At 40.6% G+C, this 27,100-nt stretch overlaps 1 protein-coding gene across 1 annotated transcript in view; it reads left to right on the top strand.

The window, feature by feature from the left end:
- The first annotated feature begins 7,289 nt into the window (after positions 1-7,289).
- CCDC169 (coiled-coil domain containing 169) overlaps positions 7,290-27,100 on the top strand; it is a 61,567-nt gene continuing 41,756 nt past the window's right edge. Inside the window, exons 1-4 of the mRNA XM_070049015.2 lie at positions 7,290-7,443; positions 12,063-12,142; positions 24,987-25,097; positions 25,582-25,622. Of these exons, the coding sequence (XP_069905116.1) occupies positions 7,361-7,443; positions 12,063-12,142; positions 24,987-25,097; positions 25,582-25,622 (315 nt within the window). The 5' untranslated portion in view covers positions 7,290-7,360. The remainder of the gene's footprint in view (positions 7,444-12,062; positions 12,143-24,986; positions 25,098-25,581; positions 25,623-27,100) is intronic.

Consider the following 27,100-nt stretch of genomic DNA (forward strand, 5'->3'; position numbering starts at 1 on the left):
ATTGGGGTTTATCAGAGCTGGCTCCTGTGCCTAACAGTCCTGGCCACTGCTGCCCTCCTCATTCCTGAGGCTCAAGAACTCACCTTCCATCAACCACTACAAATCCGGTGCTCCCACAGACTATAAGACCCTCTTAGCCACCAGGCTCTTCAATCCATGTCGCCATCTTACACCCAAATTCTCCATCCCACTCTTCTCCAGTTTACTGTCACTGTCCATCACTATACCTCTCTTAACCTGGCTACTCTTATTCCTTCTATATTATGTGATTCCTATGAACCCCATTCCTGCCCTGATTATCTCAACTTCTCCCTAACCACATTTAATCATATCATGGACACTTACATTCCCCTAGCCTCTGACTGGTTTATTGATGGTGGTGCCTCTACCACCACTCCTTTTTTTGCTGGACATGTGATAATCAGATATCATGATACCCTCTCTCCCTCCTCACCCCTTGAAGGTCATCAAGCCTTAACTCCTACCTCAGTGCACAACCTCCCAACAGGCCAAACTATTGGCCTTGACTAGAGCCCTGACTTTGGCAAAGAGAAAGACCATTAACATCTACACAGAATCTCAGTATACCTATAACATCATCCACTCCAATGCCCACATATGGCAAGAAAGAGGCTTTCTGACCACCTGAGGGGCTCCTATGATAAATGGCAAATAGATAATAGCCCTTCTAGATGCTACTCAACTTCTTATAAAAGCTGTTATCAGCTACTGTAAAGGACAACAGAAAGACAAACTATTTATTACAGACTAACAATTAAGCTGACCTAATAAATAAAATGACTGCCCATGGTGAAGCAGTCCCTTTGTTTCCCTTCAACCCTGATCCTGTCTATTCAGATTAAAGAGATCTCTCATTTTCAACAGTAACAAGACTCCAAGGAAGACTCATGGCTTCTAGATAACAAACTAACACTCCCCTCTTCTTTCCAAATTACCTTTCTAAGAAACCTCCACTCTCTATCTAATTTATATCAAATTCTCTTCTTTATTTTTTTTAAAGATTTATTTCAAGTATTTGAAAGGCAGAGTAACAGAGAGAGGGAGAGACAGAGAGATATACTCCTCAGATTGCCACAATGGTCAAGGCTGGGCCAGGCCAACCCCAGAAGCCAGAAGCTTCTTCCAGTTCTTCCACATGGTTAGCAAAGACCCAAACTATTGAACCATCCTCTAATGCTTTTCCCAGGCCATTAGCAGGGAGCTGGATCAGAAGTGGAACAACGATATCTACTGTCTGCTGCTTTTAACCTGTCCCCATTTTGTGGTCCCAAACCCCTAAAAATCTCCCATCAATGCTTCCTCCCCAAAACCCTTACATTCTACTCATCAGGGCTTCCTCTTGTCTACTATTTGCATATAATCCCAATATCTCTTCATGTTGGATCCATACACACTTCTCCCCACTTCCTACCACTCTGGGAAATGGCTGAGGTCGGGGTGGTTGTAGGATCCAAGATCCTGCCTATCCAAGAGAAATTCAACCTTTGTATTAATTACACCAAGGCCTTCCTGAAAAAAAATCCCTAAGGTTACATTTCCTTTGAGTTTCCAAGACATCTACCAGGATACAGAAAACTCCATCTTTTACACATATCCAATGCACAACAACTGTCTCATCTCCAACAAATAAGTCCCTTGGCAACAGTGGTCCTTCCAAACTACCAAGCTTAGACCGCCTCACCACTGAAAAAGAAGGATTTTGCCTCCTTTAAGGTGAAGAGTGCTATATTTACACCAATAAGTTGGGCTTGGTTTTATGAACACATAAAACTTGCTAATAAAATCTATTCCCAAAATAGCCCTGCCTCATTTTGGCTGTTTCTCCACCCTGGGAAATGCCTCTACTATCTCCTTTTCTCCTTGTATCATAGTGATTTTATTCCTACCTTGTATAATTGACATATTTCAAAAGTTCTCACAGGAATGAATGACTGCTGTATCCGAAGCCATCTTGAAGACTTTTCGAATCAGTCTGATCCAAAGAACAGACATGCTGCCCCTCTTCAACAGGAAGTAGCTTAGGAGAACGTACAACACTCCTTCTCACTGTCCATACTCAGATTCAGACTGATGGATCAAGAACAAAAGTTTTAGGCCCACTTTTTGGTTCCAAAAATCTATCTTGGAACCAGAAGTATTTCTGATTTAGTATTTAAAAAAAATATTTGCATATATATAATGAGGTCTCTTAGGGATGGGACCCAAGTCTAAACATGAAATTCATTTGTTTCATTTATACCTTATATAAAGCGGGATCGTAATTTTACATAATAGTTTCAGTGCGCCTGCATTTTTATTAGAACCTGTCACATGAGGTCAGGTGTGAAATTTTCCATGTGTAGCAACAGGTCAGCACTGAAACATCTTCAAGTTTGGGAATGTTTCAGATTTTGGATTTTTCAGATTAGGGCTACTGAATCTGTGTTAACTCATTTTATCCTCACAACATTCCTACGAGTGATAGAATAGTAGAATCCATCTTTATAGAATAGGAAACTGGGACACAGAGAGGTTAAGTATTTGTCCAAGTAATAATGATGGGAAAGAAGAGGTCACATAGCAGCCTCAAAAATGAGAGAACTATGAACTACAGTAACTGTGAGGTCAGTCTTTTTCATAAACGGATGTAGATAGGGAAGGACGAAAGGTCTTTATAGATTTCCTCTGATTCCAGCTGCTTAATATTGTTGGTATTTTTTAAATTACAATTCCATTAGTTTGATAGGTAGTAGAACATTTCCCAAGAGATTAGTAATGTATCATCATCCTAGATTTTCTTGATGGTATGAGTTTTTTCTTGTTTTATATCTTCATAGGTATTTTAGAGTAAACTAAAGGCAGTCTTTTCACCACTGATTAGCCACATAAATATGGGCCTTGAGCCTAGAACACTTCCTTATCTAGAGTAAAGGGCCCACACAGCCTGTGCTTGTGTTTCAGGCTCAATGAGTGTCTGAGCCTTTGGTAGCCTTAGGCATGTGTCCATGGCCCTCAGGTACATCCCCAGCTTTAAGTATTTCAGACTCCATGTGCGGGAGAGGGTATTCCTGCAGCACAAGAGAAGTGTATAGAGCCAAAATGCTCTGTGGCAGCTGCCTGGAGAACCTCCTAGTCACGAGGCACCTACGAACACCACTGGAGCTAATCTGGCTTTGTTTCTTGTCTGTGTAACTGCATTGTTCCATTTAATGCTTGCTCGTGTTGTTTTTCCGTGGTAACTGGCACCAAATATAATAGGCAGAAGTGTTTAGAGTCTTTCCCTGGAATTGATAACTGTGAGTGGTATTCTACTTAACACTAAGAAAAATAAAATTTAGGGCTTGTAACCTAGAAATAATTTTATATTCTATTCAGGTAAGTTGGATAAATGATATTCCTCTCATACATAAAGTAGTTCTCTCTCTCTCTCTCTCTCTCTGTGTGTGTGTGTTTAACCTAACTAGGTGTTTTTAAACAAATTTCCTAATAGATTTTGCTATTTGGTTTTTACCTCAGCAACAGGAAAACTTAAAAGAGCCCGTTTCATTGATTTCTGAAGAGGTTTTTTTAAATGAACTGCTTTTACATTCATAATATATTTGAAAGATTCAAAAGAAAAATAAAAAGCACTTTAAACAGAAAGATCAATGAAAAAAGAAGCCTGAAATAATGTCTTAAAAATACATTCCATGCAAAAATTTGTCACATATAAAGGAATAACTTGATCACTCTGGAGGCTGCTCCTTGGAGGAGACAGTTACTCTTAGGGGAAAAAGTTCTCTGCTCCACCCCCTTAATCTATTCTGTTTAAATTTAGATGACAATTTTGCAAGCCAGCCAAGTGCTAGAGTGTATTATGCTACTGATTCAAGTAGGATCAGACATAGTCCCATAATTTACACACTAAAAAGCTCCCTGGGTCAGAGATGGCGCTGTGGTGTAGCAGGAAAAGCCACCGCCTGTGGTGCCAGCATCCCATATGGGCATCGGTTGGAATCCTGGCTACTTCTGATCTAGCTCCCTGCTAACGCACCTGGGAAAGCAGTGGAAGATGACTCAAGTGCTTAGGCTCCTGCACCCACATGCTGGAGGAAGCTCCTGGCTCCTGGCTTTGGATCTGCCCATCTCTGGCCTTGATGGCTAGTTGGGGAGTGAACCAGCAGATGGAAGATCTCTCTGTCAATCTGTAAGTCTGATTGCCTTTCTAAGAAATGCAATGACTACATTTCAAACAAACAAACAAACAAACAAACAAACAAAAGCTCTCTGGGGTAGCAGCATTGTGCCATAGTGAATTAAGCTGCTGTGTATGATACCAAGCAGTTGTTGGGTCCCTCATTGCTCTGCTTTGAATCTAACTCCCTGCTAATGTGCCTGGGAAAGCAGCAGCAGATGGCTCAAGTATGTGGTTATCTTCTACCCATGTGGGAGAGCCAGATGGAGTCCCAGGCTCCTAGATTTGGCCTGGCACAACCCTAGCCATTGTGGCCATTTAAGGAGTGAAAGCAGTAGTTGGAAGAGCTCTCTCTGTAACTCTGGCTTTTAAATAAATAAATCTTAAAGAAAAGAGAGAGAGAGAAAAAAGACACTCTCTGATCCCCATAGTTAATAAGACACTGTTGTGTAGGAATTAAGCATGTTGGGAGCTGAAAGAACAGGTGGCTTTACTATAGAGTGGTCGGTGAGTTTGAGGTGTCTGAGGTAAAGCTGCTTTGAGTGATGACAGGATTGTGTGGCTGTGCTCAAAGTGATGAGAGTTGAGAATTGAAGGATGAGGTGGTAGAGTGGGGTCAGCTAAGATTTAGAGTGAAAAGACATTTTTGTTGTCATAGTCAGTAGATAACAAATGATTTCCCAGGATGAAGCAAGCAGGAAGAGTTGATACAGATGATGTTATACTGAGAACACATGTGGATCAGGTGTGTATGTGGTGCTAGTGTTTGGGGGGAGTTACTATGTTAGAAGCAAAGACATGCCGGCGCCGCGGCTCACTAGGCTAATCCTCCACCTTGCGGCGCCAGCACACCGGGTTCTAGTCCCGGTTGCAGCACCGGATTCTGTCCCGGTTGCCCCTCTTCCAGGCCAGCTCTCTGCTATGGCCAGGGAGTGCAGTGGAGGATGGCCCAAGTGCTTGGGCCCTGCACCCCATGGGAGACCAGGAGAAGTACCTGGCTCCTGCCATTGGATCAGCGCGGTGCGCCGGCCGCAGCGCGCTAGTCGCGGCGGCCATTGGAGGGTGAACCAACGGCAAAGGAAGACCTTTCTCTCTGTCTCTCTCTCACTGTCCACTCTGCCTGTCAAAAAAAAAAAAAAGAAAAAAAAAGAAAAAAAAAGAAAGACGTAAAGACACACAGAGGGACATGAAGAGTGACAGGTCCAATCTGCTAGCTCATTCTCCAAGTGCCTGCAATGGCCATGACTAGCCAGGAGCCTGGAACTCAATCCAGGTCTCATTTAAGTCTCAGGGGCCCAAATATATGAGCCATCACCACTGTCTCCTAGGGTCTGCACTGGCAGGAAAAGTGTTAGGAGCCAGGGCCAACTACTGAAGCCAGGTAATCAGACATGAGATTACAATGTCATATAACAGGAATCTTGACCGATAGGCTAAATATCCACTTTCAAGGTACAGGCTTTTTCCATGTGGATGAAAGAGTAGTGATTTGAAAGTGGCATTAGAGGTGTGGCAGGGAAAGTGATTTTTGTTTCTCTTTGAACCAAAGGAGGAGGGGGGGTGCTACAGAAGAATTGGGGAACAAAAGCATCCTAATGGCTTTTGACACTTCAAAGGCTATGGTTTAGGTATATATCAGAGGAGACAAAACCATAACAGCTGGAGCAGGTGTTTGATGCAGCTGTTAAGACACCACATAGTTGAGTGCCTGGGTTTCATTTCTGGCTCTGCTTCTGATTTCATCTTCCTGCTACGGCACACCTTGGGAGACAGTGTTGATGGTTCCAGTGGTTGGGTCCCTCTCACACACATGGTAGACCTGGATTGAGTTTAGGCTCCTGGCTTTGTCTTGTCCCACCCCTGACTGTTGGGGAATTAACCAGCAGATTAACCAGCAGAAGCATTCTTTCTTTCTCAAATAATAATAATAAACCAACAAATTATAGCACTGATTGCATCTCTCTATTCGAAGATGGAGATGATGGAGGACATAAAAACAGATATATAAGGAGTAGAATACAAAATTTGTGAGTAAAAATATAATGAGATTTCAAGTTGTGGAGCGCAGCTTTGAAGTGGTTCACCAATTTTCCTAAATTCCAAGACAGAATAATCCGGAGTGGAACCTCAGAAGTCCAGAGTTCAGTATTTTTTTGTTAGTTTTTTTTTTTTCTTTCTTGGCTTTTTTTTTTTTTTTTTTTTTTTTGGTCAGGCAGAGTTAGTGAGAGAGATAGAGAAAAAGGTCTTCCCCCAAATGGCTGCTAAGGCCTACGCAGCGGCGCCGATCTGAAGCCAGGATCCAGGTGCCCCCTCCTGGTCTCCCATGCAGGTGCAGGGCCCAAGCACTTGGGCCATCCTCCACTGCCTTCCTGGGCCACAGCAGAAAGCTGGACTGGAAGAGGAGCAACCACCGGGACAGAATCCGGCGCCCCAACAGGGACTAGAACCTGGGGTACCGGTGCTGCAGGCGGAGGATCAGCCAAGTGAGCCGAGGCGTCGGCCTATTAGTTTGTTTTTTAAGATTTACTTATTTCAAAGGCAGAAACTTTGGGCAGTTCTTTTGGGCAGGAACTCTCCTGAGTGTCCCACGTAGGTGCAGGGGCCTAGGTGCTAATGCTCCTGCTTTCCCAGGCACATTAGCAGGGAGTTGGATTGAAAGCCCAGCTGCTGGGACTACAACCTCCGCTTCTCTGTGGGATCTGGGCTCAACTTGTTGCCTTTTTGAGGCCTGCGCCTCCTCCCGCGCTTCCGGAGCCTCTACTGCGCCTTCAATTGAAGCAAAGGCAGGCGCAGCCACTCTTGAATCCTGCGTTTCCCTAACCCTAACCGGGGCTCGGCGCAAACTCAGCAGTGTTCAGGAAAACTAATGCCAAAAGAAGCCAAGAAACAGGAAGCAGACGTTCTCCAGCCCCTTACGCGCCACGCTATTTCCCTCCACCAGCGAGCGGAAAGCAGTGAGGCAGAAGTTTTCCGGCCCGGAGATCTCGAGCGCTTCTCCAGGGGAGTTCCCCAGGCACCCGTGGCAGCCCGGGGCGACGCCCTGTGACGTCGCGGCGTGACGCGCCAGGGCTGCCGAGAGCCCGCCACTGCGAGGCCTTTCGCATTGGGTCGGTGCCTCGCAAGGCCGTCTCCTTACCCACTTCGGGGTGTGCTGTAACCTGCGCCGAAGGTCTCTGAGCGGCCGCTATGGGGGAGGGGAGAGGTGAAAACTTCGACGGTGTGAGCACCGACCGCCTTAAGCTGGAGTTGCTGGAAGAAATCCACATGAAGTGAGTGGGGGTGGCGCGCGCTGTGGAGTCCTGACCCGCGTCCTGGCCGCCCTGGGCGCGAGCGCCGGTTCCTGCCCCACAACCTCTCAAGGCTGAAGCCACGGAGGTGGATTTGAGACCTGCGTCGTGATTAATGTCCGGACACATCGAGCGACTTCCCCAAACAGTATTTTATGTGAAAGGTTCATTTGACTCTAACTAAGCACTCACTATTTTAAATAAGCAGGCTTTCAGGATCAAATTAAGTGACGTGTATTATCTCCATGTATTATGATCCTAAAATACGTGTTTGGTGGTTTTTTGCTTTTGGCAGAAAGTTTGAATTTATTTTGCAGTTCTTTTCATCTTTATCATTCGAAATGCGCAAACTACCTGTTTTTATGTTACTTGGAACTTCTGTACAGATAATCCACCAGTTTGCTTGTCAAGTCACATTTGTTTCAATTTTTGTAGAGTTGTATTTGTTTTTACATTCTAAAAAGATAACTTTTAATAGACTTATTTATTTGAAAGGACAGAGCTAGAGAGAGAGAGAGAGAGAGCTTCCATCTGCTAATTCACTCCCCAAATGGCTGCAATCCCTGGTTGGAGCCAGGAGCCTGGAACTCCAGGTCTCCCACCTGGGTTGGGTGGGCAGGGGCCCAAGCACTTGGGCAGACTTCTGCTGCTTTCCCAGGAGCACTAGGAAGGAGCTGAATTGGAAGTGAAGCATCCATGACCCCAACTGGTTCACATGTGGGATGCCTACAAGGCAGTGGCTTAACCCCCTGTGTCACAATGCTGGCCCCTAGAAAGTTAAATTTTTAATTGACAAAACTGGTTTTGGTGTACATCATGATATTTTGATGTGTATATACTGTGAGTATATGAATGAATATGTATACACTGTGAATATATGAATGTGATGGCTAGGTAAAGGTATTTAATGTGTAATTACCTCACATTTTTATTTTTTTAAATATGTATTTTTTATTTATTTGAAAGAGCTATAGGAGAGGAGGAAGAGGAGAGAGAGAAAGAGAGAGCAAGCCAGCTTTCATTTGCTGGTCACTCCCCATATGACCGCAATGGGCTGGTCAGGCCGAAATCAGGAGCAGGGAGCTTCTTCTGGACTTGGGCCATCTAATGCTGTTTTCCCAGGAGCATTAGCAGGGGGCTGGATTGGAAGTGGAGCAGCTTGTTCTTGAGCTGGCGCCCGCATGGGATGCCGGCATCACAGGTGGAAGCTTAACCTGCTATGCCACAATGCCAGCCCCACATGTTTATCATTTAAAAAAAAAAATATTTGTTTTGTTTATTTGAAAGTCAGAGTGGAAGATAGAGAGAGAGAGAGCGAGAGAGAGAGAGAGAGATCTTCCATCTGCTTCTTTACTCCCCAGATGGCCCCAATGGCCAGGGCTGGGCCCTGCTGAAGCCAAGAGCCAGAAGCTTCATTTGGGCCTCCCATGTGGGTGGCAGGGGCCCAAACACTTGTGCAATTTTCTGCCGCTTTTCCTAGGCCATTAGCAGGGAGTTGGATTGGAAGTGGAGCAGCCAGGATGCAAACCGGGGCCCATATGGAATATTGGTATGGCAGGCAGTGGCTTAACCTGCTGTGTCACAACACTAGCCCCATGCTTTAATGGAGGGGCCAGCACTGTGGTACAGCAGGTTATAGCTCCAGCCTGCAGTGCCTGCATCCCATATGGGCGCCGGTTCTAGTTCTGGCTGCTCCTCTTCCAATTCAGCTCTCTGCTATGGGCTGGGAAAGCAGTAGAAGACGGTCCAAGTCCTTGGGCCTCTGCACCCACATGGAAGACATGGAAGAAGCTCCTGGTTCCTGGCTTCGGATTGGTTCAGCTCTGGCTATTGCGGCCAGTTGGGGAGTGAACCAGTGGATGGAAGACTTTTCTCTCTGTCTCTCCCTCTCTGTCTGTAACTCTACCTCTCAAATAAATAAAGAAAATCTTTAAAAAAATTTTAATGGTGAGAACAGTTGCACTTTTCAAATATACAGATTGTTATTAACTGTAGTCAGCATCATGTACAATAGATCTCTCTCTCTTTTTTTTTTTTTTTTTTTAAAGATTTATTTATTTATTTGAAAGGCAGACTCACAGAGAGGCAGAGAGAGGTCTTCCATCTGCTGGTTCACTCCCCAGATGGCCGCAATGGCTGGAGCTGAGCCGATCTGGAGCTTCCTCTGGGTCTCCTACATGGGTGCAGAGGCACAAGGACTTGGGCCATCTTCTACTGCTTTCTCAGGCCCAAGTAGAGAGCCACATCAGAAGTGGAGCAGTCGGTATTCAAACTGGTGCCCATAAGGGGTGCTGGCACTGCAGGCCGCGGCCTCACCCACTATGCTACAGTGCTGGCCCCACGATAGATCTCTTGAACTTGTTCCTCCTAGCTGAAATTTTGTGTCCTTTGACCAACATCTCTTCAATCTTCTTACCTCCTCATCTTTTATAGTCAATATTTTCCTGCTATTTTTATGACTTTTATACACTCCACATATAAGTGAGATCATGCTGTTATTTGTCCTTCTATGCCTGGCTCATTTCCTAATGTCCTCCAGAGTCATCCATGTCGTCCCACATGACAGCCTCTCCTCCTTGTTTGAGGGCTGAAGAGTCTTCCATTGTGTATAAACACCATTTTGTTTACCCATTCATACACTAATGGGCACTTCGTGTTGATTCCTTATCTTGGCTGCAAAGAATATGGGGATGTCGATATCTTTTTAACGTACTGGCTTTATATCCTTTGGATATATGCAAAACAGTGGGATTTCTGGATCATATGGTAGTTTTATTTTTTTTAAAAAGATTTATTTATTTATTTGAAAGTCAGAGTTACACAGAGAGAGGAGAGGCAGAGAGAGAGAGTGGTCTTCCATTCGATAGATCACTTTCCAGATGGCTGCAACGGCCAGAGCTGAGCCGATCTGAAGCCAGGGGCTTCTTCCCGGTCTCCCATGCAGGTGCAGGGGCCCAAGCACTTGGGCCATCTTCTACTGCTATCCCAGGCCACAGCAGAGAGCTGGATCAGAAGAGGAACAGCTGGGACTAGAACCGGTGCCCATATGGGATGCTGGCGCTTCAGGCCAGGGTGTTAACTGCTGCGCCACAGCGCTGGCCCCTGTAGTTTTATTTTTAATTTTTCATAATTTTTCAAATTATTTTTAAAAATTTAGCAGTTGTAAAATTGTGGTTATTATGGGGTACTATGTGATGTTCCATTATATACTACATGTATGCATTGTCTAACATCAATCAGGGTAATTTATCCTCTCAAGAATCTAACATTTCTTTATATGTTTGGTTTCTGTTTAAAATTCCAAAGATTTTATTTAATTATGCATTCCTTTCCTCCCTTTAGAAGAACTTCAGAATTGGTGACATTTGGTTAAAATGGAATCCTTCCTATATGCTTTTTAAAACACTTTTGGTACTTTACATTAAATCTTTGAGACATTTTAAGTATTTTTCAAAGATACTGCAAACCCTACGAACAGGCCTTATGAGACTTAACCTCCTGTGTATGTGGAATAGCATCTATGCTTTCGTCCATTGTAGCTCCATCAAGCTGTTTTAATTGTGGGCCTATTTCTTGGTCTTGTACCAAAGTATGAATATTCGGAAGCCAGTATGTTCTGAGGCAGTAAAGGATTAGAGCAGTATTTTGAAGAGATCCTTCGTAAATTCAAATACCAGCTCTTATCACTATTAACCACTTTAAGCCTCAGTTTTCTCAATTCTAAGACTGGAATACAAGTAGTTAGATCTTACCTATCTCAATCCTGTTGCCAGGATGGAGTGAAAAGTATAATAAAACACTTAACTGGCTTGTAATAAGCATTCAGTGGAAGTTAGCTGGTATAATTGCTATTGTTCTAGTCACTTGTCCACTGTAGCATCTTCAACACTTAGCCTATATAGGTATTCAAAATACTTACTGAATAATTATCTGTTGTCATATGGTGTTGTGAGAATTAATGTGCTTTTTTTAAAAAAAAAATTATTTATTTGAGAGGTAGAGTTACAGACAGAGAGAGGGGGAGACAGAGATAAAGGTCTTCCATCCCCAAATGGCCACTACAGCCAGAGCTGGGCCGATTTGGAGCCAGGAGCCAGGAGCTTCCTCCAGGCCTCCCAGGTGGGTGCAAGGGCTCCAGTACTTGGGACATCCTCTACTGCTTTTCCCAGGCTGTTTCTTAATAGCCTAAATAGCTAACTTCTGAAATGCTTTTTAAAAAATTTCTATATACGTGTGTGTTTAGTGTTTCGTTTTTCCTCTTTGTTTCAGGTTGTTTTTATCTATTGCCTTGATTGTTCTTTTTTTTCTAATGATTTTCAACTCCTAATTTTGGTGGGATAACCAGCTTCTTCGGAATTATACATTTAAGTTAATAGTAAATGGTTCAGTGGTTGCCTGGGGGCTTTGAGTTTTAGTGTTTACTTGAACCCACCTGGAACTGGTTAATCAAACCTTCATTTGCCTGATTATTGATTCTCAATCATCCATAAATGATATCTTACAATAAAGTATTACTGAAATAGTGGTAGATTACTATGTATCATTTTTGTCACATTATTTTTAATTGATTCATAATTAATAAAAACATTTTTTAATGACAGGGATATTGTGCAACTCTCAATGCTTGAAATAAGACACAAGATAGCAGAACTGGAAGCCAAACTCAAGGGTGACGATGAAGGTATGTAAGTAACAATTATTGTTCCCTTTACCAAGATACTTATAGTCTATTAAATTATATATATTAAATAATACTATCAAGATTTCAGTGTTTCTTCTGGGTAGCATTAATAATTTATTATAAAAGGCCTTAAGACTGGTATTTCAGAACATCCAACCTATTACTGTATAATTATTTTTCTATATATTACAAATTCAAAATGTTCATCAATTAGCAAACATTTTGCTATGTGATACTGATATATTATTTCCTCAGTAAATAATAAAATACCATTTTTTATATTAAACTTAAGTCATGCTCTTTTAACTTCTGGATTTAGGGTATAACTTCAAAATTCATATCTACATTTTGGCTATTTGTCAGAAGAATGTATGTTGCAGGGGTGGGAGATTATACACTCACACACACATACACCATTTTTATTTATAATATACACAGACTATTAATTTCATTCTGTAAATATTGATTGAGATCTTGTCATATTTGAATATTTTGGTTATAAAATTTGTCTTTTCCCTATGAAGGCATGATGCACAGTTCATGTCAGCCGGAAATGATGGATGTCAAGCAATTCATTGATAAACTCCTACCTCCAATTGATTGACATGATTAAGAGGCCTTGTGTAGAAGTATACTAGCATCATTGTAGTAAAGCATAAACTTTTCCCTGTGCCCAGTCTTGAAACTTCTAATGTTTGCAAGTGTTAAAATGTTTTGCAATTACACACCAATGACACTGACTAAATAATGTCTCCTCATAGGAAATATATGATATTTCAGTTTCTGTGGAGAGCAGCTCGGACTAGACTGTTGCTGGAATTAGGACTTATTCTATGCATCTGCTCTCCCACAATATGGCGCTGAGAAGGGAAACAGCTTCTACACAGCTGCCTCCAGTTCAGCCAATAAACTGTAGGACTTGTTCCTGATTGGAGGAGAGCAGCGTACTCGGCGTGTGGGCAGCCGAGTTAGGATTGGCGGAGGAGGACTATAAAGGAGGAGAGAGACCGCATGCACCAGGGAACATCTAAGGGGAACACCTAAGGGGAACACCTGTGCAGCCCCCGAGAGAGCCGGCCGGCGGTGTGCCGCTCCCCTGCGGAAGTGGGGAAAGTGGCCAGGGGGCACCGCCCTTCCACGGAGGTGGAAGGGACGGCAGCCAACCCGGGAAGAACCAGCAGCAAACCCGGGGAGGGCCGAGCAGACGAAAGAACAGCGCAGGGTCCTGTGTCGTTCCTCCACGAAGAGGGGGAGCGACAGTTTCTATACGTATATTTGTAAAATATGATCCACAATATATTGGTATTAATATAGGTGAAGCAGCTAGCTTCTTTTTCTTAACTGTAACTTAGCAAAATAATAAAATACTTCAGTCAGATTTTTTATTACATGATTTGAGAATTAACAGTATGCTTAAGGAAAATTTATGCAGATATGAATAAGCAGTTAAGATATAAGATTTTTGCATGCTGTGACTTAGTCTGTGGATTTATTCCGAAGTTGCTTAGTCACCATGCACTGTCTGATTTTTTTATATATGCACTCATATGTAATGATTGTAATACATAAGAAGGAGAAGGTATTACATTATTCCTAATAATAGGAATAATGCTTTTAAGTGTCAGTAAAGAGTAATATTGTGGCCGGCGCCATGGCTCATTAGGCTAATCCTCCGCCTTGCGGTGCCGGCACACCAGGTTCTAGTCCCGGTTGGGGCACCGGATTCTGTCCCAGTTGCCCCTCTTCCAGGCCAGCTCTCTGCTGTGGCCAGGGAATGCAGTGGAGGATGGCCCAAGTCCTTGGGCCCTGCACCCCATGGGAGACCAGGATAAGCACCTGGCTCCTGCCATCAGATCAGCATGGTGCTCCGGCCGCAGCGCGCTGGCCACAGCGGCCATTGGAGGGTGAACCAACGGCAAAGGAAGACCTTTCTCTCTGTCTCTCTCTCTCTCAGTGTCCACTCTGCCTGTAAAAAACAAACAACAACAACAACAACAAAAAACAAGACAAAACAAAACAAAAACACCACAAACCTTATAAAAAAAAAAGAGTAATACTGTTCTCTTCAAATAATGGCCCTTTTATTTTGGGGACCAGACTTTTCCCTGATGTCATTTCTCTTTAATATTCTTTTTTCCCCTCAAGAAAAAAAGTGTTCTTTCTTGATTTTGCTTTATAGCAGACCAAATACTGTTTTCCTGCCATAGAATCTACTGTCAATAATGCTGTAATTTGATATTCTGAGTCACAGATCTATGGTATTGAAAATCTATTTACACTTTAAAAGAAAACAACTGTTACATAAAACTTTCTGTATAACTTATTTCAAACAACTGTACATTAGTGTAAACTTAGACCTGGTCAGTGATTAGAATACAGTCTTCAATCCAGGTAACAAATCATTCTGTGTTTTTATTTTTCTGTATGTAAGTGAAAGAATAATTAGGTCATATTGTAGTATTTTCTGAGATAGTTAAGAACAATCTAAAAAACTAATTTCTGAAATTATTTCATCTCCTGGTAGCATAGTTTGTTTTTTGTATAGTTGTTTCAAACCAGCTACTGTGGGAAACAAGCAGTCCATTAGAAAAAGTTGTTTTTTTCTGTCAGTGAACTTATTTTAAGTTTTCATTTAGTCAAATGATTTTTAATGATTAGTTTTCTGTACTGACATAAAAACAGCAATCATCTGATTTTAAATAATCAAAATTTCAAGATTACTGAAAAAAATTATTGAAAACAAGTTTATGAGTAATAAACATTAATCAGAACCATGTACTGTGGTATATTTACCACACAGTTTAATTTGTAGCAAAAATGAATGCTTGATATTTCTGAACTGTGTTAATTTTTCTGCTGTATTTCAACTGACCAAACAATGTTAAGAATGCATCTTTATAAATGGGTGCTAATTGGTAATGAAAATAATTATTAATGAACTATATAGGATATATATATATGTCTGGATTTAAAAATTTTAAACAATCATTTACTGAGTAATTTTGCTTTACCTTAAAGAATATAAACTGTTGTTTCAGTTATATAAGTCAGCAAAATCTTATTTATGGCAAGAAATATTCCATTGAAATGTTATGCTGTGATGTGGGAAAATGTAAATGTTTTCCACAGTTTCTATCAATGTGAAATAAAATTTAATTCTGAAAAAAAAATTGTCTTTCCCCTATTCTAAAGAGATTCACTGGGAGAACTTGTTAAAGCAAAATATGAATGTAAGAAGTGATATAAATTCTGTAAAAGGAGAACTGGGAACTCTGAAGGCAAACTGACACAGCCTGGGTGTGGGCATAAAGACAACTTTTCCAGGGGAGGAAGCACTTGAACTGAATATTGAAGAACAGTAGGAGTTTATTAGGGTTATTGGTGGACTTTGATTCTTACACCTATTTATATGGTTTTCTTCCTCTGTTAGGGAGCCATAAGCAAAAAGGGTTAGTAGTCATATGAGAGATTAAAAGCCATTTTTTATAAATACATAATGCTTCCATTAACCTTGGTTAGAGAGGCCAGCATTGTGGCGCAATGGATTAAGCCACTGCCTGCAACACTGACATCTGATATTGGATCACCTGCTGCTCTGCTTCCAGTCCAGCTCCCTCTGCTATTGCACCTGGGAAAGCAAGTGAAGATGACCCAAGTACTTAGACCCCCATCACCCATGTTGGAAACCAGGATGGAGTTCCAGGCTTCTGGCTTCAGCCTGTACCAGCTCCAACCAGTGCAGCCATTTGGGGAGTGAACCAGCAACCAGCAGATGGACGATATTCCTCTTCCCCAACTCTGCCTTTCAAATAAGTAAACTAAATCATTTAGCTAAAAAAAAAAAAGTGCTTGGTTAGAGACTGCTGCTTTTTCCCAGAGTGAAGCAGCCTCCTGTATCTCTACATCTGTATCTTAGAAGCAACTAGCCTTATGGGACAGACTGAATACATTTAACAAGTGCACTGGCAGAGAGCTGGAATTTCCTCACCTACCCAGTTACAGAAAAAGCATAAGCGATGGTCACAGATATATATGCAATGCAATAATTATGCTTGCTGGAAAAACATTGCTCAACAAGTTGTTATCAATCAACAGCTCTTATGTGGAGGGTTAGTTTGTTGGTCTAGAGAAAAGGTCATTACAATAGTAGGAGAGGAAGTTCCTTTCCCTTTAGGCCAAAGCTAAAAGCCTAAGATGAACTGCAGAAATATTTACCCCTTCCTTAACAATGAATCAAGGTTAAGTGAGGAGGTTATTATTAGCCCCAGTTATGGAAAAAAGAAATTTAATCAACTTCTAAGGTTATATAGCCAGGGAGTTTCAGATCCATGATTTGATCCTAGATTACCTATCTACCATTACTACTATTATTGCTACAATTACTGTCTACCAAATTAGCTCTCAAAATAGTACTGCTAATACAGTGCTGTGTAGCAAACCACCCTATAACTTTGGAGTTTCAGCAACCAGTTAGCTTTCACAATTTGGTGAATTGATTGTGTTCACATACATGAGTTTTGATTGGGGTCTCACGTATGGTTTCAGTCTGATGTTGTATAGGGCTTAGTCACCTGAAATTTCAACTGGGCTGTTCATTCCAAGATGACTCACTCACATGGTAGGCATCTGACACTGGTTGTTAACTGGGAGCCCAACTAGGACTGCTTATCATAAATTCCTCTTTTATCATTTATTTTGCACAATAGGGTCTTTGGGTTTCAAAAAGATGTATCCCAACAGCAAGCATTCCAAAGACAGAAGTAGAAACTTCCAGGCCAATTAAGGACCATTCCCCAAACTGGCACTGTATTCTATTGGTCAAAAGAGTCACAAATTCAAGGAGATAGAGAAGTAGAATCTGCTTGTCAGGTTCACATTACAGAAAAACATATGGGATGTGATGTGTTAGTGTAGTCATCTTTGGAAAATTACAGTCTGTCAAAGGGCATTAAACATAAAGCCATTAGGGGAGAGTACAAAGTAATCAATGAAGATGGAACATAGGTTGTCATGACATATCACGACAATATGATGGGAGGTGAGATTAAAGTTTATGAAGGAGACAAATCAAGAAGTCCTTAATATGATGCTAATAGTTTATACTTATCCTGAAGGCAATGGAACCCATTAAAGTACTTGATAATAAATGTATTTTTAACATGTAAAGGAAATACATGCACAAGTGATAAATATTAACATACTCATTGTTAAAATAATTCTTTCAAAATTTGCACTGTCCTCAAGCCTGTACCCCTCTGGCCATTCTTATGCTCAGTTGAATAATTTACCCTTCTCTTTCAAAAAGGAAAGAGAAGCAATCAAAAGAGGTCACCCACATGATTCTACTGACAAAGCTAGCCTCCCACCTGCATCCTTGTACATCCTCTTCCCTCCTGTTTCTGTCGATAATCGGTCTCTATTCTTATCTTTGGTTAACCCTTCCATTTATGTAATCAGACATCCACTCTCTTATATTCAGAACCGCCATGATTTTCTCTCTTTCCTGCACCATCTGTTTCCCCTGCTCCCCTGGATCATTCTCAACAACACAGAAACATGGAGAATTTCTGTAAAGAAAATGCCAAACCATTCCCTTTCTATTATATCTCCTTTCACTTTGCCTCATGTACAGCAAAACTCTTCTACTCTTTCTCATTTGTTTATTTTTGCTTCATCTAATCTGGCTTGTAACTGGATTAGTTTTTAATCACAACAACTCCAAAGGATTTCACATTCCCACGGTGACCTCTTAAAGTCCTTTGTGATTCATAGAGAATTACAAACAGAAAAAGTGGTTTTATGTTTTAGTTAAATCTGAATTCCATTATCTTAAAGGTTACCAACAAAGAACAGAAAGGAAAGTGTTCAGGTAACCTTTTTGATTTTTTTAAATGAGAAGAGTCAGTATGTGTGTAGAGCTGTAAGTAAGTGCATTAAAAAAAAAAAAAAAACCAACCTGAGAACTTGAAACTGCCCTTGAAAAAAGTATTACTACCACATTTTCAAATGAAAAAAAGCTGAGGTCAGTCCTCACTTGGCTAATCCTCCGCCTGCGGCACCGGTACCCCAGGTTCTAATCCCTGTTGGGGTGCCGGATTCTGTCCCAGTTGCTTCTCTTCTAGTCCAGCTCTCTGCTGTGGCCCGGGAAGGCAGTGGAGTATGGCCCATGTGCTTGGGCCCTGCACCCACATGGGAGACCAGGAGGAGGCACCTGGCTCCTGGATTTGGATCAGTGTAGTGCGCCAGCCGTAGCAGCCATTTGGGGGGTAAACTAATGGAAGGAAGACCTTTCTCTCTGTCTCTCTCTAACTCTGCCTGTCAAAAAAAACAAAACAAAACAAAACAAAAAAAACTCACGTATTCTCAAGACTCTGGAGGTAATACATCTGGAATTTGAATCCAGGCATTCTGGAATGAAATCCCATATTCTTAGCCTTTTTTTCTTCCCTTCTCCTAAACTTCAGTTTGCTCCTCATTTTTTTTTTTTTTTATCTAGAGAAGAGAACTTTGGTTTACTCAGGCTCTGGGATATTGGCTTGTACATGGGTAGAAAAGGCCAGTACACGCAGGGTTGTCTCATTCTCTTGTGAACTTACTACAATCAGAAGTTTTGCCTCCAGTCAAGTGAAACTGCTCTTGTCAAGGTCACCAATGAGTTCCTGTTTGCTAATTCCAATGTCAATTCTGTCTTCATCATGCTTGACCTGTTGGCAGCATTGCCACAATTGATCACAGCCTCAAACTTGAATCCCTTTGTTCACTTGGCTTCTGGGACATCCCACTCTCTTAGTCATCTTCCTATCTACTGGACACTTATCATTTCTCTTTATCTTCCCAGTTTCTAAACATTTGAAGTGCCCAAGGGCTTAGTCCTTTGAATAATCTTTGATATATGCACCCCTACTTAAGTAATCTGTGGTCATATGATGTTAAACACCAAGTGTAGACTGACAATAATCAAATAGGAATTTCCATCCTGAACCTCTCTGTTGACTTCTTTAACATCTTTATTTATAGTTCCTGTTACTAAATCTCTTTGGCTATTAGGTAATCATTTGATAGATCAGACCTTAAAAAAAAGACTTAACCTCAGTCAATGTTAAGAATTTTTTGTTAAAATTCAGTTGGTCTTCCTCATTTAAAAAAATAAGAAAAGAATACATCCATTTATCTCAACCTGGCAAAAATACATAATGAGGAAACAATACAGGCATTTTCATTCCTGGAGAACAAAGATGCCTGCTTCCACCACTGAAATGTAATATTGTTGGTAAAAGTTTTTGACTTACGGATTAAGATACTTTTGTTCCACGTTGGAGTACCTAGGTTCAAGTCCAAGCTCCAGACCTTTATTCCAGCTTCCTGCTAATCCAGATGCTGGAAGCAGTGGTGATAGCTCAAATAATTGGGTTCCTGCCACTCTTTTGAGTTCCTGGCTCCTGGCTTTGACACTGAGGGCATTTGTGGAGTTAACCAGCAGATGGGAATGTTCTCTCTCTCTCCCTCTCTCTCCCGCTCTCTGCCTCCCCCTCTCCTTCTCTCTGTCTCTTTCTCTCTCTACCTGCCACCAAAAAAGAACTTTGTCCAGTTTGGAAAGGCCTTCTGGGAAGGGAATTAGAATCAAAAATGAAAGTGATGGCCAGCGCCACGGCTCAATAGGCTAATCCTCCGCCTGCGGCACCAGCACCCCGGGTTCTAGTCCCGGTCAGGGCGCCGGATTCTCTCTCGGTTGCACCTCTTCCAGGCCAGCTCTCTGCTGTGGCCTGGGAGGGCAGTGAAGGATGGCCCAAGTGCTTGGGCCCTGCACCCGCATGGGAGACCAGGAGAAGCACCTGGCTCCTGGCTTTGGATCAGCATGGTGCGCCGGCCACAGCGGCCATTGGAGGGTGAAACAACGGTAAAGGAAGACCTTTCTCTCTGTCTCTCTCTCTCACTGTCCACTCTGTCAAAATACATAAATAAATAAATAAATAAAAAGAATGAAAGTGATGTTATTAAGTTCTTTTTTGAAAATTGTTATAATAGTTGAAAAAACTATTTAGCTCCTCACTTCATACTTAATACTAAAAATTTCTACATGGATTATGGAGTTGAATATTTTAAAAATATATGAAGTATTCATGACTCTATATCTGTCTATGAATAAAGAAGGCCTTTCTTAGTTTAGGAGTCAGAAAAGAATCATTGAGAAAATTATACGTATGTTTGACTTCAGAAAAGTAGCTGTCCTTTGCTTGAAATGAAAGGCTTATATGAGAAGCCAGATAGCACTGTGGGATAGCCGAGATTATGGACAAAAGGCATAGATTTTTAACTATAGCTATGTTCTCTATAATTCAAGTAGAAAACACTGTTTCTAATAGATAAATATGAATAGGACAAAAAGAGAAAATCTGTGAGTATAGAACAGTCAGTTTGTCTTTTAGTCAAAGAAATTTGAATTGAAACATATACAGCTTGTTAATTGAAAAAGTAGAGATTTTAAAAAAATGAATTAGTCCTTTAAGCATTATTAGTGGCAGTAAAGTGCTATCCCTTTGGAAAGCACTTTTGGGACAAGCTTTTTTCTTTTTTTTAAGATTTATTAATTTATTTTAAAGGCAGAGTTAGAGAGACAGAGGCTGAGAGAGAGAGAGAGAGAAAGAAAAAGAGAGAAAGAGAGAGAAGTCTTCCATCTGCTGGTATAGTCTCCAAATAGCTGCAATGGCCGGAGCTGTGCCGATCCAAAGCCAGGAGCCAGGAGCTTCCTCCGGGTCTCCCACGTGGGTGCAGGGGCCCAAGGACTTGGGCCATCTTCTACTGCTTTCCCAGGCCATAACAGAGAGCTGGGTTGGAAGAGGAGCAGTTGGGACTAGAACCAGCGCCCATATGGGATGCTGGCACTGCAGGCCAGGGCGTTAACCTGCTGCACCACAGTGCCGGCCTCAGTATAAATTTCTTATAATGATGATGAAAATATTAACAACAGCTAATTTTATAGCTTTTTTTTGCATGCTCTACAGTGTTCTAAGCATTTTGCATATTTTAATTAATCTTAGTATCTGCTAAGACAGGAATTTTAATTATCCTTATTTTGCAGATGAGAAGTTGTGGCATAAAAAAGGTAAGAACTTTCTCCAAATCACATATATAATCTGGTAAGTGATGGAGACATGTCTCAAACCCAAATCCTATTTCAGATATTATTTTTTTCCTCCATTAAATTGCCTAGAAATTGATAGAGGAGCAAGTTTATGCATAAGAGATACATTTGCATTAATATATCCCCTCCTGTTTTTTACATGTTGGTTTTTTGGACTTTATTGGTTTAGTTTATGCTGTTCTTGAATTAAGTTCTCTCCTTTTCTGGCTGGGATGAGAGTCATTTCCCCTGCAAAGCATTTAAAGTATTTCCTGACCTTTGATCTCGACCTCTCCATGTTTAATTCTCTCCTGTCACCTTCCAGATTGGATGGCTTGCTGTGTCTTCTGTAGCAACCACTTAACAGAAAATTATCTCTAATGTTCTGACATTAGAAAACATCTTTTTTTTTGTCTTTTTCTCCTGACTAGTCCTACTACTGGTTGACCACACATACTGTTTATTTTTGTATCCCTACTGCCTGGTACAGTGCCACAGGAGGCTTTTTCCTTCCCTTGTTGAAAATATTTTATTTTCCTGAGTATTTTTGAAATAATATAACTTCATTGCTCAAATGTTTATAAATGCAGTGAGCCACACATTCTTGAGTTATTATTAAAGTCTGTGTAGGATGCTATGGTTAAATGTATTCCTTCCAAAATCCAGTGATTATCATATGATGGTACTGAGAAGTGGGGCCTTTTAGAGTTGATTAGGCCTTGAGGGTTCCTCTCTTGTGATTGCGATTAACGCCCAAATGAAGAGGGCTCCTGTAGTATTGGGTTAAATTGCTCTTCTGCTTTCCCTAGTGTGAGAATACAGCAAGGCCCTTACCAGGCCAAATGCCAGCCCCCTGATCTTGGACTTCTGAGAAAATGAATTTCTGTTCCTTATAAATTATGCAATCTCAGGTATTTTGTCCACACAAAACAGACTAAGACATAGAGTCAATTTTCAATGAATTATGTTCTTTTTAACTTTTAAAGAATATTACTTGACATTATTCTTCATGGGGCCTTTTTGTTTTGTTAGCATTGTTGCATTGTCTCCATGGCAAAAAAAAAAAAAAAAAAAAAGAGAGAGAGAGAGAGATAGAGAGAAAAGAGCAAAAATCCATGTCTAAGAAATAGGGCTCTACCTAATTTTCTTCTTGATGAACCTCCCCTTCCAAAGACAATTCACAAAATTGACCATTTTATAAGTTTTCAATTTTTTGTATTGTTTTTATTTTTCTTGAAGTAAGCCTAGCCAAGGATTGCAAAACCATTTGACTTTTTCTTTATTTTAGAGTTGCTACTGTAGGAGCAGTGATTTACTGGAGTTATTACTTGGGTATTTCTTTTCTCTTTTTTTCCCCCTCGAAGAGACACAAATATTTCTAATAAATCTAACCTTTTAATCTGTATTTTAAAGGACATCTTATTACAAGTACATCTTAGGCCTTGTTAGGTTGACTGCTGTTGTGTTCAAGGTAAGGGATTTTCTTTTTTGTTGTCAAATTCATCGTGGCAGTCTCAGAGACTATACCACTCCTTTTATGTAGGCTGGTTGCAGGAGGTACTGAACTTCCTTTAGTATCAAGTCTGTTCCAAAACATTGCTATTTTTAGCTCTCAGTTTTATTCCTAGGAGAAAACATAAATATCACTGCATTTTAAAGGCAGATGAAGAATGATGCAAATATTACAGACCTTAGTATTTTCAGTATTCTTGTGTAACCACAGAACAAAGTATGGTAGGAAAAGTAAGACTCAGTGTGGCCCTGTTTTAGAAAAATAAAACAGTTGACAGTTGATAATTAGGAAGTTGACATCATTTGTGGGATCCAATGCTGTCGTGTGAAAAGAAAAAATGTTTTTAATCACCAGTTTTGTGGGCTTCCATTCATTTGTAAGGTATCAGAAATTCCAACAGATTCACTTTGTTATTAGTCATGTAAGTCAACCATGGCTGCAAGTTTTGGCAGGCTGTATACTCATTATTTTTATGCAATTACATATAAAGGTCTTAATGAATTGTTACCTGTTTTGGCTCAATTGAATCTTTTGGATAAGTGTGCCGACTTCTCACTCCATAAAGCATTTGGAATAATGATTTTCAGTTTCAGTTAGGGAGGGTGTTTTTCCCTTTCTTTGGTAGACCACGTTTGTGAGGAGGTGAATGTGTAAGGGAGACCTGTGTCCCAGATGAGGAGGTTGGTAGTGGTGTGAGCTAGTGCTCTCTCTCAGACTCCTCTATTAACATGTAGCAGAAGTTATCTCAGGTATCTGAAATTAAATAAGCTGTCTCTCCCCGACCTCCTTCCAAAGCCCAACTTTGAAGACTCAGGAAAGTTAGCTTTGGGCCTTAAAGCTGAACAAAGACCCTTTCAATTCTAGGCTGTATTATTCTTCCCCTTTTAGAACAAAAAGACAGCCAAAGGAGTTTACTGAAAGGAACCTGCAGAAGGATAAGAGAAAATGCTTGAGTGGAGAGCTAAATGTCTGTGTTACTGTAGCTTAGAAGTTTAAAGGTTAAGAAAGATGTACTTTCTAGTCAGATAAAACTAGGTTTAAGCTCCAGTTCCCCCGTTTATTAGCTCTGCCATCTTCAGAATATTATTCAGCATCTTTGAGCCTTGATTTCTGTTACCAGTCATGGAGGGGAGGGCAGTTGCAAGAGCAAGTTTCATAGGTTCTTTTCCTCAGCCCAGTATAAAAATAAAGAGACAGGAAACAATTTTCAAAGAAGTAGATACTTCTATTTGATTGGCAAGTGACAGAAAAGTGTCTGGCCTGAGGATATCAGGCGGAGTGCCCAACCAGGATGCTGGCTTTCAGGAAGTGCCCAGGGTTTTATAAGGCATTCTGTGGGGGTGCCCATTGGACAGCGGCAGTGGGAGGAGGAGGAGTCCATATACTGGATGTTGATTGGCTTGTGGCTCATGGAGATAGCAGGGGTCCCCTGGAAACAGCCCACCTCCTTAGGGGTTCAGCCCCCTCCTCTGCTAGTTCTGGGTGGAAGATTGCAACTAACTTGAAGGCATGATTTAAAACCACAAGGTCACACATGCAGCACAGGCAGCTGTTAGTGAGGGAGATACCAGAGGTCTGGAGACAGCTTTCCAGCCTCAGCTGGCAGCCTGCTTGTGAAGGACATTCTACCTATGTCTGAGGGGCCCACAGACCGCCCCCCCCCCCGCCCCAGCCCCACTGGACAGCCTCAATTTCTTAATTTGTAAATAGGTTTTTAAATTGAGGATTAAATCAGTTAATATATGTAAAACATTATGTGTAGCACATATGCAGGTGGCAATCATTAAACTGATTTCAGAGTTCTTTTGCAAAGAAAAAGATGAGTATGACATTGGATGGAAGGTTAGTACTGTTTAGGGTTTTTAATACATGGGTTTTCAAGTTCCAAGGGAAAAAACACATTCCTGATACTCCATCTAATGGAATTCATTATTGGAATACTCAAGGGGGAGAAAGAGAGATAGGAAGAAAGGAAGAACATTGAATCACAGTATTTGTGGTGAGATCTGGCTGTATGGAAACCTGAGTGTAGGTCTAATCCCTACAATCTGGAAAATCCTATCTGACATAGAAATAAACTTGAAAACTTGCCTTATGCTTCATCTGTATTGCTGATAAAGTCTAGTAACAGAGTAAAACTGAACTTATTCAGGTTACTGTAATAAATGAGAGTTGGTAGGATGATCTTAATTTTCCTCCTTTTCATTCAGGTGGTGAATGGAAAATCCGTTATGAGACACAACTTGAACTAAATGATCAGCTAGAAAAACAAATTGTTTCTCTGGAAGACAAAATGGAAAAAATCCGTGGAAATCCTTCAGGTACGAAAGCAATCATATATTTGTGTTATAAATTGAGTTAAAAATAATAAAATAGGGGTGGGCATTTGGTGCAATGGTTAAGAAGGCACTAGGGATGCCCACATCCCATATCAGAGTGCCTCACCTTCTTTTTTTCTGTTTATTTTTTACAGACTTTTTAAAAAAATTATTAAAATCTCAGCTTTTCTGATTTCAGCTTCCTGATAATAAGCTAGGAGGCAACAAGTGATGGCAAAACTAACTGGGTTTTTGTCACCCATGTGAGAGACCCAGATTGAGTTCTTGGCTCCCAATTTCAGCCTGGCCAAGATCCAACTGTTGCAGGCATTTGGGGAGTGAACTACTGGATGGAAGATTTCTATCTGTCTCTGTTTTCTTTTGTGTCTCTCTGTCTTTCAAATAAATAGTAAAAGGATTTTAAATATTTCAAAAATAATAGAAAAGTCTGATAAAATATCAATTGCTCACGTGTGCTTCATTTTAGATAGACTGTTTTCTATTCGTGCCTATGAACGAATGCCAGTGGTGAGTAAAAGATGATTAAACATAAAGAATAATTGAAGGAAATTATGTGGTTTTTTTTCTAGATAGATTCCAACAACGGTTTAAAGACTGTCCAAATAAAATACTTTGTTCAGGAAAGCTGTTCCCTGAATGTGAGGAATCCTGTTACAAGGCCATCAGCTTAATCTGTCTTCTAGAGCTGAGCAGGGATGTTGGTGTTGGTACCAACAAGCAAAATGTCAGACAAGAAATCTCAGTAGTTAAGCTGGGTGAGAACCCTGAGTGTATCTATTTCTTGTGCTTGAAAACTCTATTTAACACAGACTAAAAACATTCTATTCTAGTTCCTCTGTATAGAAATACACATGTACATATGCACATGAACACTCATATTTGCACATCCATATATTCATACAGATGGAATATGCATGAAATGTAACAGAGAAGCTATAAAATTATCCTACAGTGAACATGAAATCTCATTAGCCTGGCCTATCTACTTTTTCTTCTAGTTTCCCTTAGTGATATATTTCCCTTTGAGAGTTCATTTTAATTCCTAATAAATTATTTAAATTTATCTGTTTCACATGTTATGGAGTATATTCATTTGCTTTTCATTTGTTTAAATATTTATTTTTTAAAATATGGAGAAGGCCCAAAGCATAACTTACATTGGGTCCAGAGCATACTTAGAAATAGCCTTTTCCTCAAAAGACTTTCTGAATTTTAATTTCATAAAAACTCAGAAAAAACATGGAAATCTTGTGGAAAACCAAGGGTGTTTTTTTAAAAATGAAAGTACTATACTCAGTTGAATTGGTAGGATTTAGCATTGTAATAGTAATAATATTAATAGTTTGTCTTTAATTAAACTTACATAGTATGCAAATTAATTTCATGTCCTTTATCTCAGTTTTGCAATAACCTCCTCAGATAAAGTGAGTATTATTCCCTTTAATGCATGTGACACTAAGCTTGAAGAGATGAAGGGATATACTCAGGCACACACAGACTGGAAGTGTGGAGCCAAACTCTCCTAAAACAGTCTGCACCCATTTTTTTTTTTTACACCATGCTAACCCAACAGCCTTTCTATGATGATTATCAGAAATAACAACAAATAATTTTTGAATGGCTATAGGTAGAGCACCAAGTTGACAACTTTATTACTACGAGTCCTGAAGACCAGAAGAACACTTACAGATGTTGCTTTGGATGACTGCAAATCTTTAGTGAAAAATATAGAGAAGTGTTTCATTTTTGCTACTAACGAATCCAGGAGAAATAAGTCCTTTTGCATACATCATCCCAGAAATAACCATTATTTTTATGTCTTGGAAATCTAGAAAATACTTTTTTCATTTGAAAAATTGAAGTTCTACCCTCTACCTTTTCTCCCAGAGAGTCATATCCCCATCTGGTGGCGCTTACACATTGGTGCTTGAACTATTTCAAAATTCAGTGCCCTTTTCTTTTCTAATTGCAGATAGAATTTTGAA

This window comes from Oryctolagus cuniculus, chromosome 9, assembly GCF_051225735.1.
Source record: "Oryctolagus cuniculus isolate XC-2025 breed Fujian yellow rabbit chromosome 9, ASM5122573v1, whole genome shotgun sequence".
Classification (NCBI taxonomy): Eukaryota; Metazoa; Chordata; class Mammalia; order Lagomorpha; family Leporidae; genus Oryctolagus; species Oryctolagus cuniculus.